At 38.1% G+C, this 18,289-nt stretch overlaps 1 protein-coding gene across 4 annotated transcripts in view; it reads left to right on the forward strand.

Annotated features, from left to right (window-relative positions):
- Positions 1-18,289, forward strand: part of LOC100249309 (uncharacterized) — a 179,382-nt gene that overhangs the window by 110,710 nt on the left and 50,383 nt on the right. For all 4 annotated transcript variants that reach the window (XM_059736947.1, XM_010646909.3, XM_019217522.2 and 1 more), the window contains exons 9-14: positions 7-69; positions 153-199; positions 758-803; positions 984-1,063; positions 3,825-3,938; positions 5,054-5,135. In XM_059736947.1, the coding sequence (XP_059592930.1) occupies positions 7-69; positions 153-199; positions 758-803; positions 984-1,063; positions 3,825-3,938; positions 5,054-5,135 (432 nt within the window). The remainder of the gene's footprint in view (positions 1-6; positions 70-152; positions 200-757; positions 804-983; positions 1,064-3,824; positions 3,939-5,053; positions 5,136-18,289) is intronic.

Here is an 18,289-nt window from a genome sequence, read left to right on the forward strand (position 1 = left end):
TTGTAGGTGGCAATTTGGCGTGATTCTGCGCGCAGAAGATTAGTTGTTGCTTTCAGGGGAACAGAACAAGTTTGTATTACCTTGTTATGCTTCTCTATGAAGTTGGCTGATTTAGCTTTTGGTTCAAATTATTGATATATTGATTTCTCCAGGCAAGGTGGAAGGACTTACGAACTGATTTAATGCTAGTTCCTGCCGGGTATTATATCTAATTTGTATGCAAGACATGACTTGCTTGGAAAAAAATTTTTAAAAAAATATTTTTTGTCAGAGTTTATTCTCATTAATGTATCTAATTTATTCTGTCATTGCATCTAAATAATCATTTTCTAATTTTAGGGATATGGATTTCAATGTTGGGACTGCTACTGCATAATAAAAATTGCTTAAAAAAAATGTTTTCACGAGTTCTATCTCTAGCAATAAAGAAAGAGTTGTATTAAGGCTTTCCTGGCTAAAACACATCTAATATTTTACATTTTCTAACTTAATGGAATCTTGGGCAATTGTTGAATGATTGCAGTTATTCTTGTTAATATATCTTCATATATCATATTGCATTTAAGAAAATTTTCTTTTAAACAATCTCTAATTAGGTTATGTTAGCTTGACTACCTTTTTAAGTTAGTCATGGTTTGATTTTTTACTAGTTGACTGGTGATTTCTTCCATTGTAAATTTGTTAATCTTGAGATACGTTTTTATGATTTATATATTATACATTTGGTCACTTGCTGATTTCTTTTTCACCTTTTTAGGCTAAATCCTGAACGAATAGGTGGGGATTTCAAGCAAGAAATTCAAGTATGTTTAGTAATTTTTACCTTGAACTATATGTTTGAAAGTGTTTTGAGAATAATGGATTATTGAAAATTGAATTTGTCTAGTTTAGTTTGAAGATTTAGCATTTTTACTAAGAACCCCTCTCAAATGGGATTGTAACAAATTTTTTGGGAATTAAAACTCTTTCTTTATTTTTGGCAGGTTCATAGTGGTTTTTTAAGTGCCTATGATTCTGTCCGGACAAGAATCATCTCACTCATTAAATTGTTGGTTGGTTATATGTAAGTTGTCCTTTCTGTGAATCTATTTAATGGGCATCAAGGCATAAAGATAGCAATTTGATGTTTCTTGAAATGAAAGTTGACAAATAATGACAATCTCGTTGCCTTTTTGCAATGCAATTTAGTTTCATGTTTTGTATAGCCAAGTTCCGATGTATGGATTGTATCCTGATTAGAATATTAATCTCACATAGTGAGATGTGATTACTTTCTATAGGCTTTCTAGTATTTGCAAGAAAACATTTTGTGTTAATATTATTTTGATCGACATTTTGGATTAAAATGTTGAATGTGTTTAGTTGCTTCATAACAAAAAAAGAGAAGGCTCAAATTTGTAATACTTGAAATTCTTCCACTTTTGAATGTATGGATATTAAGTATTTGCAGAACTTCACTAACCCCTAAACATTAACTCAAACATGTGAACTGGATAAATATTTCAAAGCAACCATGAACATTAACTTAGAAAAATAAAGTGGAAAAAATCTGACAATATATGTTGTGTGAAGGTAATGGTGACATTTTAAACTTTTGGTTGGAATGCACTCCTATGGTGGCCTAGATATTGATGATCCATTACTGGGTTCATTGAAAATTGTATGTAGAGACTTTGTTGTACATAACTTACAAAAGAACTTCCAAATATTTTGTCTTGAAGTTCTTACAATGCCTTTCATACCTGTATGACCATTAGGAAAATTTATCATGAAAAATTTCTCTTCCATTCTGGATTGTAATGAAATGTTTGTGTGCATGTGACAATGATGAGTGTGATTAACATATAACAATTAGGCAAATGATTTTTTACCCAGCTAATTTTTTGTGGAACTCAAAAGTCCCCTCTAAGGTCAAGGTCTTTGCTTGGTTAGTGGCTCATAAGAAGGTAAATAAATACCAATGACATGTTGCAGTTAAGAAGACCTTTCAAAGCCCTTAGCACTAATTGGTGCATTCTTTGTAGGAGGAGCAGAGAGATGATTGATCATCTCTTCTTGCATTGTTCAATTAATTTAGGATTATGGCATAGAATCTTTTCACAGGTTGGGATGGAGTGGGTTCAACCTAGCAGTATTTGCGATATGTTGGTAATCTCCTTCAAGTGTTTTGGGAATTCTATTAGAGGCAAGAGTCTTTGGAGGATCACATCTCTCTCTGTCTCTGTCTCTTATGGATTGTGTGGAGAGAGAGAAATACTAGGATTTTCGAGGACATTTGGAAGATGCCAGAGATGATGTGGGATCAACTCCATTCTCATGTTTCTTTTTGGGCTTACTATATAGACATTTTTAAACCCTATCCTTTGAGTGTAATCTAGCTTAGTTGGCTTCAGTTATGCACACCCTAGGGTTGGGTTTATAAGGCCAGGATTCTTTTACTTGTATAGGCCTTTTGTTCCTTTTGTATAGCCCCCCTTTGGTTAGTGGAGGTTTACTTAGTTCTTTCGATCATGCGGCCTTTTGCATCTCTTGTATAGCCTTCCTTGGTTAGTGGAAGTTTACTTAGTTCTTTTGATCAAGCTTGCACTTCATGGGGAGGATTTCTCATCTTTCTCATGTCTCTTTTCTGTATTAATACATAAATTTTGTTTCTGATAAAAATAAAAAAATAAAATTGGGCAAATGATTAACTAGCCATTTTTAGGTAGGTATGAAGGCTGTTTGAGAGCCTATCATTAGAAGACACTGCAACAGAAGTATAATGTCTCTATGCTAACCAAGCTACAGTGATAGATGAAATCCTAGCAAGAATGACGATGGTGCGGGCTTGAGACCTAGATGAAACAATAGAACTTGTGAAATCCCCTTCTTGTTAATTTCTATTTTCAATCTTTCTTTGTTGTCATTGGATCAATTGTCAATGTAAGTAGAATAAATATTTTCACAATTCCAACATGCTCTCATTTTAAATTTTAAATTAATCACAATTCCGCAGGGTTGGGCAGACTTTGATTGGCTTGTATTAGGCAAAGAGAATGGAAAGGGGTGGTAGGCTTTGTAGGGCTTGAACTAGCAATATAACCCCCATTATGAGCTGTACGTTTCAACAATTAAACTATAAGTCATTGTTGATCTCTACAAGCAATTCACTTGCTTTGGGAAGACTGGACAGAAAAGGGAAGCATTTGCTCTATCTACTTCTTCCTCTTCCCAAGAAGAAACACTGGATTAATTCTAATTTAATTTAATTATTTTTAGATACAATAGAATATTGTATATCGTTAAGGCTTCAGCCTAAGTCAGTTTGATCTACATTGTTAGTCCATTACTCAATAAACTTAAGTTTGTAGGTTATATTGACAGCTTAACATGATATTAGAGCTTTGTTTTACATAAGTCGTGAGTTTGAATCTCATCAGTATTTATTTCCCCATTTTTGTTACTAAGCATATGCATTAGCCGAAAAAAAAGGTTGCTTGTGAGACAGGGCATTAAGGCTTTACATGGTAAACTTGATATACATTGTTAATTCATTACGTAATAGCTTAAGCTTTCAGTCAATTGGTAGCTTAACAGTATCTACTAATAAATCATATCTCTCATGAATGTATGTCTTTTGATGATTAATAGTTATAGTTTTTGTTGTTAATTAATGGAACTCTTTAAATGGGTGTAAATGAATAGTTTCTCTAGGTTGATGATGACCATTGGAAATTATTGAAGTATTTATATGGCAAAAAGAATTCTATTTGCGCTATATTTGTGTCATGAAATGTGTAATTTGTTAGTCAAAAAGAAGCTGATCTTTCTTCCCTTGGGGGCAGAGATGATGGTAGGGAGATGCAGCTCAAATGGCATGTGTATGTGACTGGTCATAGTTTAGGTGGTGCATTAGCCACCCTTCTTGCGCTTGAGCTTTCATCAAGTCAATTGGCAAAGTGAGTTCTTTCTCTTTTTAGTTTACATGCTTAAGTGTTTTGCTTCCTCCATTCGTTTATGGTGGCCAACTTTTGGTTTTCTCCTAAATTCTTTCATTCCTACTAAATGGATTTTTCTTTTTTAAAAAAAAAAAACCTTCTTGTTGTGTGTAATTGTCTCTTTTTTAGTCTTTGAAGTTAGACCACATTGTCTTACCAGTTTTTCATCTTATCTATCCTATGGTCTTCTGCACAAATATGCTATGGACTTTCAACCATAATGCATGCATGTATAATAGAACAAGAAATGTGGCACATTACTCCATGTGAATTGCAGGCATTTCCTAAACCCCCAAGTTTCCAAAACTAGAAAACATGGATGGAATATTCAGAGGTTTAAAGTCTCAAAAAAAATAAAGTATAATGAAATAAAATCGAATAAACAAAAATAAAAGTGATAGGAAATTACCCTCCTGGATGAAGATATCCTCCATGATGCTACAAAAACGTGTTTATGTTCATGCATATTATGCAAATGTTCATCCTAGCTATTTATATTGTGTCTCGAAGAAGTACCACTGACGAAACTCAGACTGTGGATAAGAACACACCAAATGGCTAAGGTCAGTTTCAGGGCCTTAGAACCAGAAATTTCAAGAGACCTTAGGCAACCTCTATGCCCAATGCTCAAATTCATGATATTGATCTTTGACTTTGTTTTATATTGGATGATTCATTGTTTTATTTTCCGAGTATGTCAAGTTTGTATGAGGGATTTTGATCTTTAATTTTTCCCCTTTTTAAACCTTTACCTTTCTCGATATCGGTTCTTTTGCCTTTTAAAACCTCAGTATTATGTACTGCTTTGTAATTTTCTAGATGTTTGTTGCTTGATTGTAATTAAAGTTTAATTAAACATATGAATAAAAATTGAACTTGTTGAAACTTTTAAACGTGTCTAAGCTATTCTAAAGCTCACTTTAACATTCTTTATGTAATCTGAAGATCCTGAGAACTATTATGTGGTAGCTACTTAAGATCCAGTGTGTTTATGGTCTTTTCTTTATTTATTACTGGTTTGAGAGTAATGGCACTTTGGATATAGATACAATTTTCTAATTCTTTGTGTATTTTAGGCGTGGGGTAATTTCTGTGACTATGTATAACTTTGGATCTCCTAGAGTTGGAAACAAAAGATTTGCTGAAGTTTACAATGAGGTAATTGAGAGTCCTTGAAATTTTCAAGTTGCTTTCATAGTAAGGCTTTAAATTTTTATTTTTTTAAGGCAATAACCTCCCTCCTGTGGCTCCATTTTAAGTTTATCTCCTGACAGAAACCTCATGCTTCTATTGGTTATCTCATTTAAAAAAGGATGAGTTTAAATTTGCGTGGTGGTTATTGTCTTCTAAGAAATGTTTTCCAAGTTCTATTATGTTTCTAGTGGAAAAATTCTCTTGTAGGAATTATGTTCCAAAATTTATCATGTTGTGTTAATTAAATGTGAGATTTTTCGTACAATAAATTCTCTCTCTCTCTCTCTCTCTCTCTCTCTCTCATATATTTATTCTCATACACATATTTTCCTTGCTACTTATAATATTTAGGATGCCTCCCATATCTTCCTATTCATGAGATCATTTTTTTTAGTGGGTTTTTTGTTATCTATACTCTGTTGTATGAAATTTACTCCTGTTTTATGCTTGCAAAGGAAAATATGAGATCAATTTTATTTACTTTTTCTCACATTTCAAGAGCTGTGTTTTCCATGATATCTTTTACAATTAAAATTTTATCTTGTTAATTTGTCATTTTCATGGCAAAAGTGTCATTTTTCTGAAATTAAGAGGGACAGGGGGGGAAAAAAAAAGGGCAAGATAGCCTAGAAGTACTTTTCAGTCAAGACCAGTATTGATATATTGTCTCCTTGTGCTATTATTACATATGATGGTGCAAAAGTTGGACTCCTGATGCATAGCATATGAATATGGTCTATCAACAAATCATCAGAAGTTTAAGTGGGGGGTTATGATAGTTATCTTACTTGAGGTAAACCAACAGTTCGAGAAGTTCATTTCCAACCTTGGCATTTTTCAGTGGTGACAGCAGGATGCCATATTATTTTACTTGAATATTCTGATTATATTGTTGAAAACTGGAAATCTAGAGCATGGTTTTAGTAACTTGGGGTTTAGAGCAAGGGCTGCCATGTGAAAGTCCATTCTTAATTCTAACGAATAAAATTTGCTATCAATCCTTTGGAAGAAACTTGTACTATGGTATCAAACTTCTTGATACTCCTATATTCTAATATCAAGTTTGAGGCAAATATAAGTGTTAGCATTATATAATTTTTATTTTTATTTTTATTAGAAACAGGAGATGTATATATTAATGTTAAAGAAAACATGAGAAGGATGAGGAGTCCTTCCCACAATTACAAAAAACCTTATCAAAATATGATTAACTCCTCCACTATACAAGGAATCTATACAAAAAGTTTAGATTACAACACAATATACAAAGATGTCATTTCTTGAAGTTCTAACTAAGCTCCTCTCAATGATATCCAAACCCTTTGATTTACACATTGAATGCCAATTGAGTTGAATAACATTGAGAGGAATGCCTTTAAAAGCCTTGGTGCATGAGGCTTAGAAAGAGGAATAGAAGCGAACTAAATTCCACAATCCCTCTATTGTACTCCACTTATCCTTGGAAATTCTAACATTTCTCTCTCACCACACAATCCAAAGCAATGTGAGATAAGCAATTTGTCAAAGGGTCTTACCTCTAATGGAGCTCCCCAAACCCTTATATGAAATGATCATCATATCAAGGGATGATGAATTTGGAGTGCTTTGAAGTGGAGTAAAAGGTTTTCGAGGTTAGATTTGAAGGCATCCATGTTTGGATTTAAGTTATAAAGAAGGTTCCAGGGCATGCTTTCTTGATGGCTTTTGAAGAGGAGGAAATCGTATGGATTTTAGAACAATTGAAGAAGGTTGTGGAGTTGCCGGAATCTTATGGTTTCATTCGAAAGTTCAAGGGTAGATCAAGAACACATTTGGTGGAAACCTGTTTCAATAGCAGAGGCAGATACATCAGAATTTCAGAGTTCATCACAAACAGAAAATATTCTCTGATTGTTCCTAATGATGTCAAAGGTAGAGGATGGGAAGCTCTATGGAAGTCGATCTTCTCTATGTCAGAGAGCCCTTTTCATTCAGTTAGGAGAACAAAGGAGGTGGAAGCAAAGGTGAAGAATAAAGCAGGGTTGGTAAGGTGGTTTGGAGATAGGTCTTATGCAAGAGTGGTGGAAGAAAAGGGTCCAAGGAAAGGAGCTCTCTTACCAGTTGGAAAGTGGGCTACGGCTGTGATTTATGGAGGCTAAGTTGTGGTTCAAGATTGGGGTGTTGTAGGTATGGCTCTTGCAAGAATGATGGGCGTGAGGGGAATGATCTCCATAAACCCTTTTTCAGCTTTCAAAGGTGTCTTCTTCGTGGATTCAGTTGAAAGTCAGGTGCGAGGAAGGCTGGTTTCGAGAGGAATAGTTTTTAGGTTGCGGAAATGGTCGCCAAGAGAAAATATAGTGGTTCTTGGAAAATTTAGGAGGGATTGGATAGAGTTGCGGGGTCTCCCATTCCATCTGTGGAATGAAAACCAATTACGGTTCATTATGAAGAATTGGGGGAAGGTGACAGAGGTGGATCGTGATACTTTAAAGCTTATTGATTTATCAAAGGTAACAAGTGAAGGTGGAAATGAATCCAAATGTGGTGTTGTCGGCGCTGTTGGAGGTGATAGATGGTGCCTAGGTTTTTACAGTTGCAGTCACAGTCATCGGAGAAGAAGAAGGAGATGTATGTAGAAAGCTTGAGTTAACTCGCTGCAAAAGTGAGTCGGCTTAAAAAAAGCTCGTGGGAGGAAGGGATGTTTCGAAATCAGTTTTTTGAAGTGGAGAGAAAGGCTTTCCAGGTAAAGTTTGAAGGCTTCAATGGGGGAACGTGGATTTCAATAACAGAGAGAAGTCGAGGTTTTGTTGTTTCGTTAGGTTTTGGAGAGGAGGAGTTGAATTGGTTGTTGGAGCATTTGAAGAAAGTTGTGGAGTTGGAGGCTTCCAGGGGTTTCATTCGAAAGATGAGGGGCAAGACTAGGACTCATCTGATGGAGATTTGTTTTAATAGTAGAGGGAGATTTATGAAAATTACAGAAATCGTTGCAAAGAGAAAACCTCTAGTTCTAGTTGTTCCTAAGGGTGTTAAAGGCTATGGGTGGGAAACCCTTAGGAAGGCGATTTCTTCAGTCCAGGACTTGTCTGTTCAAGTTGTAAGAGCCTCGAAGGAGATGTTTAAAGAGTCTCAGGTGAGCAAGGGAATGTATAGAGGGGGGCGGTCCTATGCAGATGTGGTTGCAGAGGAAGGACCTAGGAACGGAGCTTTGATGCCAGTTGGAAAATGGGTAAGAGCTGTAATTTGTGAAAGTAAAGGAAAAGTACTAGATTGGTTTGATGTAGGAAAAACTATTGCGAGGATGATGAGTATGAAAGAAATGGTATCTGTAACCCCTATTTCCGATTACAAGGGGTGTTTTTTTGTGGATTCTGCAAGGAGAGCTCATTGGTTTCAATATCAAGGGAGTTTAACAGTGAGAGGAGGGGCTATTGCTCTGAGGAGATGGTCGCCAAAAGAAAACTCTGTTGTTTTTGGAAAATTTAGAAGAGGTTGGTTAGAACTAAGACGCCTTCCTTTTCATCTGTGGGATGAGGTTCAGCTAAGATACATTTTACAGAAGTGGGGGAAGGTAACAAAGGTGGTGAGGGAATCTCTAAAGTTTGTAGACTTGTCGAAGGTAAAGTTGTGGGTGGAGATGCTTCCAAATGTCGTGCTACCAGCGCTACTAGAGGTGGAAGATGGAGCCTGGTCATTTACGGTTGCAATTTCAGTCACCGGAGAAGCTGAAGGAGACGACCTTCTCAGGCCTGAGTCAACTCGCAGCAAGGGCGAGTTGATGTCAGCGGGAGGTTGCGTCTTTCAGAGGCCAAAGAACGTTGAAGGGCTACGAGCTACTACTAGGGACAATGAGTGCCACAGTTGGAGGCCTCGTCATCATTCCCATTCTCGTTCTTCAGATTCAAAATCGGCTTCCAAAGTGGAGAAAGGAAGGGCAGGGAGTCTTTTGGGCCCAACGGCAGGAAGCATTATCGGGCCAACAAAACCAGACACCTTTTTTAAAGCCCGTTCTGCTAGGGCCCAGTTTGCGGAGAAGTGTTTTGGGCCTCTCGTAGGTCCAGTCCACGAAATAGAAGCAAGTTCTTCTAATGGTGGCCTAGCAGCGCCTTCGTCCTCAAAGCTTCTACACTCAGGGTCCTCTGCAAATGAGGTAATGCTAATAGTTAATTCTCAAGAGTCGTCAAAGCTAAAAGGCCCCTCAGTTTCCACAAGGCGCAAAGCGAGAAGCTGGCCGCCGAGCCTAAAGGTGTCGTCTTCTGTCCCGAAGCGTAACCTAGAAGGGGGGTGGCTCATCGGAAGCAAATCGAGCCATTCTTCGGGGCAAATCACTCTCTAGTAAGGGTGTTCTTTCTCCTGTTCCAGAAACCTCCCAAGATTTCACCGGGGAGACAGAGGGAGACGAAGGGATTTCGCGCTGCAATTTGGTAAACAAGGTGCGTCCTCCTTTCTCAGCTTTCTCCAAGCAGGGTCTTCCTTTGGTTGGGGCTTTTGATCCAAATTTTCTTCCCGAATCCTCTGTTTCTTCTGTTCTTCCTTCTCGTTGTCAGTTTTTTTTTTCGATTCCGTTGGAGTCAAGTTTTGCCTTTCAGTGTGGTCCCTTTTCGAATTCTCCTGTTGTTGAGCTCAGTCGTCGTGGTGGCGTGTCCTGTTCAGAAGGTGTGGCGTTTCCCCTAGAAACCTCTAACCGAAATTTTAAAGACTGCTATTTCCTTAGGGAATCACTCAGTAACCCAGAGGAGCTTTGTGTCTCAGGCAAGGCTTCGTCTCCAGAGCCAGAACCTCCCACCCTCCTGTTGGAAGGTTTTCAGGTTGAGGGCCTCACGCCTAGGAAGATGGTCAAGGTTCAGTCGGTTTTGGAGATTTTGAGGATTAGAATTGTTAGAGATAATGGAAAAGGTGCGGAAGTAAAGAGCAAGAGTACTCTTTTTGCGGATAAGATATATTTCAGAAGGAAGAGGAAAAATGACTCTGGAACCCGATGAGAGGATTAGGTTTGGTTGTTGGTTGTGTTGGGTTGTTTTTGTTTACATGAAGATCTTAAGTTGGAATACAAGAGGATTAGGGTCCAAGAAGAAAATGAGGGCTGTCAGAAGGTTTTTAAGTACTCAAAGTCCAGATGTTGTGATGCTTCAAGAAACAAAGAGAGTAATTTGGGACAGGAGGTTTGTGAGTAGTGTCTGGAAAGACAGAAGCTTGGAGTGGGCTGCTCTTCTTGCTTGTGGGGCTTCAGGGAGGATTGTGATTTTGTGGGATTCAAATAAGTTCAAGCGTACAGAGAAGGTGGTAGGATCTTTCTCTGTAACTATGGAGTTGAACTTTGGTGAGGAAAGGTCTTTTTGGTTAACTTCAGTGTATGGCCCGAATAAGCCTTTGTAGAGGAAGGACTTTTGGTTGGAGCTTCAAGACCTGTATGGTCTGACCTTCCCAAGGTGGTGTGTAAGAAGAGATTTTAATGTTATCAGAAGGATCTCTGAGAAGATGGGTGATTCTAGGTTAACATTCAACATGAGGTGTTTTGACGAGTTTAAAAGGGAGAGTGGTTGGCTGGATCCCCCTCTAAGGAATGCGGCTTTTACTTGGTCAAATATGCAAGTTGTTCCTATTTGCAAGAGATTGGATAGGTTTTGTTTTCTTCTGAGTGGGATTCCTTTTTCTCTCAAAGTTTTCAAGAGGCGCTTCCTAGATGGACCTCTGATCATAGCCCAATTTGTTTGGAAACTAATCCTTTGAAATGGGGTCTGACTCCTTTTAGGTTTGAGAATATGTGGTTGCTTCATCCTCAGTTTAAAGAGAAGTTTAGATATTGGTGGCAAGAGTGTATGGTTGAAGGTTGGGAAGGTCACAAGTTCATGAGAAAATTAAATTTTGTTAAATCAAAGTTGAAAGATTGGAATATAGTGTGGCCTTTGGAGATTTAAGAGAGAGAAAAAAGCACATTCTTTCGGACTTAGGTAGAATTGATCTAATTGAACAAGAAGGGAATTTAAATCTTGATTTGGTATCAGAAAGAACCTTAAGAAGAAGGGAGCTAAAGGATTTGTTATTAAAGGAAGGGGTTCAATGGAGACAAAAATCTAGGGTCAAGTGGATTAAAAAAGGGGATTGCAACTCTAAGTTCTTTCACAGAATGGCCATTGGAAAAAGAAACAGGAAGTTCATTAAGTATTTGATTTCTGAAAGGGGGGAGACTTTAAGTAACATTGAGGTTATCTCTGAGGAGATTGTAAATTTCTTTGGGAAACTCTATTCCAAACCTGAAGGTGATTCTTGGAAGATTGAAGGAATTGATTAGGTCCCTATTTCTGGAGAGAGTGCAGTTTGGCTGGATAGGCTTTTTTCTGTAGAGGAGGTACAAATGGCAATTTTCCAATTGAATAAGGAAAAGGCCCCTGGTCCTGATGGTTTTACTATTGCAATTTATCAAGAGTGTTGGGATGTGATAAAAGAGGATCTTATGAGGGTGTTTCTTGAGTTCCACACCAATGGGGTAATAAATCAAAGTACAAATGCGACATTCATTGCTATGGTGCCTAAGAAAAGCCAAACTTTTAAAATCTCAGATTATAGACCTATTAGTTTGGTTACAAGTTTATATAAGATAATTGCTAAGGTCTTATTACGTCATTTATGCAAAGTTCTTCATGAAACAATCTCTGGCTCTCAAGGAGCCTTTGTTGAAGGGACACGCATTCTGGATGCTGTGTTGATAGCCAATGAAGTGGTGAATGAGAAAAGAAGGTTAGGGTAGGAAGGGGTAGTCTTCAAAATCGATTTTGAGAAGGCTTATGATCATGTGGATTGGGGCTTTTTAGATCATGTGCCACAAAAGAAGAGGTTCAACCAGAAATGGAGATCTTGGATAAGGGGCTGTTTGTTTTCATCAAGTTTTAAAATCCTAGTTAATGGGAATGCAAAGGGTTGGGTTAAGGCCTCTAGAGGTTTGAGACAAGGAGATCCCCTTTCTACTTTCCTTTTTACTTTAGTGGCAGATGTTCTAAGTAGGTTGATGATCAGAGCAGAGGAAACTGGGCTAATTGAGGGTTTCTTTGTGGGGAGGGATAGGACTAGAGTGTCTTTGTTACAGTTTGCAGATGACACCATTTTTTTTCTCAAAAGCCTTTATGGAACATCTTCAAAACCTTAGGATTATCCTTTTGGTTTTTGGGCAAGTATTTGGTTTAAAAACCAACTTACAAAAAAACACCATTTCAGGTATTAACACTAGGCAGGAGCTGTTGTCTAGTTTGACCTCGGTTTTGGATTGCAGAGTGTCAGAGTGGTCTTTGTCTTGTTTAGGCCTTCCATTGGGAGGGAACCCAAAGACAATAGGCTTTTGGGATCTGGTGGTTGAGAGAATTTTGAGGAGGCTGGATGGTTGGAAAAAGGCCTTTTTGTCTTTGGGATGGAGGATTACTTTAATTCAGTCTTGTCTGTCTCACATCCCTAGCTACTTCCTCTCCCTCTTTAAAATCCTAGCATCAATAGCTTCAAAAATTGAGAAGATGCAATGGAGTTTTGAGGACATGTTGGTTATTGCTTTTAAAGGCTTGGGGAACTCATTAAGAGGCAAGACACTTTGGCAAATCGCTTGCCTTACTTTGATTTGGATGGTGTGGCAAGAGAGAAACAATAAGATCTTTGAGGATAAGGGGAGAACAGAAGAGATGTTATGGGATTTGATTTGGTTCTATTCTTCTCTATGGGCTTCTTGTACTGAAGCTTTTAGAGGAGTTCCTCTAAGTGTTTTACAACTCAACTGGATTGCGGTTTGCGCTTCAAATTTTTGAAGAATGTTAGGGTTTCTCTTTGTTTTTAGATTTCTATTGTTGGGAGTTTTCTCTTTTGTTCAGTTTGTGTAGAAAGGACCTCTCATCCTTCCCTTGTTTTCTTCTCTTTCTTTTGTATCTTTTATTTCTTCTATTAACATATTTTTCTTCGTTTCTGATAAAAAAAAAGTGAGCTGGCTTCAATGGGAGATGGCGTGGTGCAAGGCCCTTCACAGGGTTGGAGGACACGTGGCAAGGCTAGGATAGTTGTAAGGAACAACTGCCACCCACTTTTGTTGGTCTCAAACTTCATTTCAAATTCAAATAGGCTTGTGAAGCGAGGGATTGTTTTAATGGAAAAAGAGGCCTGCACAGGGAGAGAATCAGGCTTAGTTGAGAAGGAAAGCCTAGACCTTTCCAAAGGTTTTCTGGGTATTGGACCAAATCCATTTGGAAGATGGCCCAGTGATGGCAAGGCCTGCTTCGGAGAAGGCCCACATTGCAGCAAAGACTATGGGTTGTTATCTCTCCTCTCTGAAGACCAAACCTGTTTGGATGGCCCTAAAGTTAGAAGACAAAGTTGTTTTGCTTCCAAAGCGATGAAGGTTGTGAGGGACAACAAGTCAAAGGAAGCTCCTCCAAACATCAGTCTCTGTGTGTCGAGATCCCACCACAGTCCAAGCAGGAAGTTGGGTGAGAAGCCTGCCTCTATCGTTTGTTTGTGAGAATCTGCAAAGCCCCTTGCCTAGAAATGTTGAAGCAAACAGTGAATTTTGGTCTCAAGAGTGGAAGCTTTCCTCAAAGGCTGAGTTTTTTTTTTAAGGAAGAGAGATACAAAGCTTTCCTCAAAAGGAGGCAGCGAGGCTATCAAATCTTTAAGGGTCGATTGAGGAGGCTAAGGGAGCTTCGAGCCCTTTCGTGTTGAGTTCGAAGGATGGTCTAGATGGAACTAAGGTCAGAGATGGGTCTCAACCCCATGGGTGTCTCATTCAGGTATAGTCTTCTACTCCACTTTCCTTAGCTAAAGGCCGGTTTTTAGAGGGGGCTTTCGAGGAGTCATCTTCTCCTTTCTCTTCTGATGTTTCTCTTTAATCTCATAGTCGTTTTGTGCCTTCTTCGACCCCCCCTTTGAGGTTTTCCTGTTGTCTTGTCTCTACATCAACTAGTTCTTCAGGGGTTAATAAGTTACTTTATGGTTCATTTGGGGTTTGTTTCAGTCCCAAAGGTGTGGTATCCCTAGTAGTCAATCCCAGCCAAGAGTTAGAGGGCAATTCTTCTCTCAGGGTATCTCAAACTAACCCTAGTGGAGCTTCTACCCCAATGAGATGTTTGTCTCGAGCGTCGGGTCTTGCTCAGATGGTGGATTTCCTTATTGAAGGCATCTCTTCTTCAAAAATGGCTTCCATTAAGTCGATTATGGGTACCTTGAATGTCAATATTGTCAAATACAGTAAGAATGGAGTTCAGTCGGCCAAAAACAATGGTTGCTCAGTGGAAAAGATGTGTTCCAGAAGGAATAACAAAAATTCTTCTAACGCCCCTAGCTTTCTTTAGTTTCTTGAGTCCTCCGGTGTCTTTGGGGTTTTTCAGTTTTTGTGAAAATTATTAGTTGGAATACTAGAGGTCTCAATTCCATTAAGAAAAAAAAGGTAGTGAAGGATTTTCTTTATCTTAAAAATCCAAATGTTGTCCTGTTGCAGGAAACAAAGAGGGAGTCTTGTGATAGGAGGTTTGTGGGTAGAGTGTGGAAGGTCAGAAACAAACAATGGGTAATTCTTCCAGCAAGTAGGGCTTTGGGAGAAGTGGTAATTTTTTGGGACGCTTTGAGGTTTAAGTGCTTGGAGGTTGTTTTAGGATCTTTCTCTGTAATAGTCAAGCTAGAATAAGAGGAAGAAGGGTTGTTTTGGTTTTCTTTAGTCTATGGTCCTAGTTCGTCACACTTTAGAAAGGATTTTTGGTTGGAGATTCAAGATATTTCATGCTTAACTTTTCCAAAATAGTGTGTTGGTGGGGATTTTAATGTCATAAGAAGAATTTCAGAAAAGTTAGGAGGCTCTAAGTTAACCTCAAGCACGAGGGATTTTTGACAATCTTATAAGAGAATGCGAATTAATTGATCCGCCTTTAAGGAATGCGTCCTTCACTTAGTCTAATTTGCAAAAAAACCCTGTTTGCAAAAGATTGGACTGATTCTTATTTTCTAGTGATTGGGATCAAGATTTCCCTCAATGCATCTAAGAAGCTCTCCCCAGATTAACGTCGGATCACTATCCAATTGTGTTAGATACCAATCCTTTTAAGTGGGAGTCGACACCTTTTAGATTTGAAAACATGTGGTTAATTCACTCAGATTTCAAGGATATTTGAGGTGATTGGTGGAATGAGTGTCGGGTTGAAGGGTGGGAAGGTCACAAATTCATGAAAAAACTATAGTTTGCCAAGTCAAAATTGAAAAAGTGGAATAAGGTGTCTTTTGGAGACTTAAAAGAAAAAAAAAAAATTATTCTTTCGGACATAGTGGGTTTGGATGAAAAGGAGCAAGAAGGGAATTTTTCATCTCATCTAGCAACAAGGAGGACGTTAAGAAAGGGATTTGGAAGATGTGTTGCTAAAGAAACAGGTGTTTTGGAGGCAGAAATCCAAAGTCAAATGGATAAAAGAAGGGGATTGTAATTCAAAAATTTTTCATAGGGTGACCAATGGTCGGAGGAATAGGAAATACATTAAATCCTTAGTGACATAAAATGGGGTAATCTTAGATAATATCGAGAGCATTTTAGAGGAGATGAAGCACTATTTTTGGGAAGTTATTTGCCAAGCCTTTAGGTAGTTCTTGGAGGATTGAACGTTTGGATTGGTCTCCTATTTCAGTAGAGAGTGTTGAGTGGCTGGATTGCCCTTTTTCGGAAGAGGAAATTCACAATGTTGTGTTGCATTAAAATAAGGAAAAGGCCCCTAGTCCAAATGGTTTCACAATCGCTTTTTATCAAGATTGTTGGGAGATGATTAAGGATGATATTTTAAGAGTGTTCTTAGAGTTTCACAATAATGGAGTTATCAATCAAAGCAAATGCTACTTTCATAGCTTTAGTTGCAAAAAAGAGTCAAACAAGTAGGATCTCAATTTATAGACCCATCAATTTGGTTACTAGCTTGTACAAAATCATAGCCAAAGTTCTATTAGGGCAGTTGCGTAAAGTTCTACAAGACACCATCTTTTTAACTCAAGGTGCCTTTGTTGAGGGGAGACAGATTCTAGATGCTATCTTGATTGCTAATGAGTTGGTGGATGAGAAAAGGAGATCAAGAGAGGAAGGGTTAGTCTTCAAAATTGATTTTGAAAAGACTTATGATCATATTGATTGGGATTTTTTGGACCATGTTCTTAAAAGAAAAGGGTTTAGTTCAAGATGGAGGCCCTGGATGAGGGGATGCTTATCTTCAACGATGTTTGCAATCTTAGTAAATGTAAACATTAAGGGGTGGGTTAAGGCATACAAAGGACTAAGACAAGGAGATCTCCTTTCCCATTTTCTTTTCACCTTGGTGGCTGATGTTTTAAGCAGATTGATTGTGAGAGCGGAGGAGTGAGGTTTATTTGAGGTTTTTCTAACGGGCAAAAATAGGATCAGGGTGTCTCATTTACAATTTGCGGATGACACTATCTTTTTTTCTAGAGCATTCTATGAAAAGTTGCATTCTCTTAAGTTGATTTTGTTGGTGTTTAGGCGGTTATCAGGGCTAAGGATCAATCTAAATAAGAGCACTCTTTCGGGAATCAACATTAGTCAAAACCAAACTGCAAGGTTGACTTCTTTGCTTGATTGTGCAATCTCTGATTGGCCTTTATCGTATTTGGGTCTCCCTTTAGGGGGGAATACAAATTCGCTCTCCTTTTGGGATCCAGTGCTGGATAGAGTTTTTAGGAGGTTTGATGGATGGAAAAAAGCCTTTTTGTCCTAAGGAGGAAGAATCACCCTTATTCAATCTTGTTTGTCACACATGCTGAGCTATTTTCTTTCTTTTTTCAAGGTTCTAGCTTCAATAGCCTTGAGGATTGAAAAATTACAAAAAGATTTTCTATGGTCAGGTTCTAGGGAGGGTAAAAAGGATCATTTGGTTAATCGGAACATGGTCTATAAGCCTAAGGAGTCTGATGGGTTAGGGTTTGGGAAAATCTCTTTGAGGAACCAAGCTTTATAAGGGAAGTAGCTTTGGAGGTACCCTAAAGAAGGTTTTTCCTTTTGGCATCAGGTTATCTTGAGTATCCATGGGACCCATCCTAATAGATGGGACGCAAACAATATAATTAGATGGTCACATCGTTGCCCCTAGAAGGCCATTGCTCATTTTCTTCAAATTTATTTCTACACATTCGTTTTCTAGTAGGTGATGGGACTAGAATTCCTTCTTGGGAAGATCTTTGGTAGGGGGACCAATTTCTTTGTTTACAATTTCCAAGACTGTTTAGAATCATCACTACTAAAACTCGTCTTATTTCAGCTATTTTGGGTAACAACACTTTTTTGTCTTGGGATCTAGTCTTCAGACGTAACCTAACTAATTAGGAGATTGTGGATCTTAAAAGACTAAAATCCTTACTTTCCCTTGTTCATCTGACTCCTTCGATTCCAAATGTGAAAGCTTGGATTCCTTCCTCTTCCAGAATTTTCTCAATTAAATCTTTTTTTTCAACCTTAGCCAATGTCTCAAATTCTATTCCTTTCTACCCAGCTAATTTTTTTGTGAAACTCAAAAGTCCCCACTAAGATCAGGGTCTTTGCTTGGTTAGTGACTCATAAGAAGGTAAATACTAATGACATGTTGCAGTTGAGAAGACCTTTCAAAGCCCTTAGCCCTGAGTGGTGCATTCTTTGTAGGAGGAGCAAAGAGACAATTGATCATCTCTTCTTACATTGTCCGATTACTTTAGGATTGTGGCATAGAATTTTTTCATAGGCTAGGATGGAATGGGTTCAACTTAGCAGTATTTGCGATATGTTGGTGATTTCGTTTAAGTGCTTTGGGAATTCTATTAGAGGCAAGACTCTTTGGAGGATCACATCTCTCTCTCTCTTGTGGATTGTGTGGAAAAAGAGAAATGCTAGAATTTTCGAGGACATTTGGAAGACACTAGAGATGATGTGAGATCAACTTCATTTTTATGTTTCTTTCCGAGTTTATTGTACAAACATTTTTAAACCCTATCCTTTGAGTGTTATCCAGCTTAGTTAGCTTCCGTTATGTAAACCCTAGGGTTAGGTTTATAAGGTCAGGATTCTTTTACTTGTATAGGCCTTTTGTTCCTTTTGTATAGCCCTCCTTGGGTTAGTGGAGGTTTACTTAGTTCTTTCAATCTCGCGGCTTTTACTTCTT

Source organism: Vitis vinifera, chromosome 5 (assembly GCF_030704535.1).
Source record: "Vitis vinifera cultivar Pinot Noir 40024 chromosome 5, ASM3070453v1".
Classification (NCBI taxonomy): Eukaryota; Viridiplantae; Streptophyta; class Magnoliopsida; order Vitales; family Vitaceae; genus Vitis; species Vitis vinifera.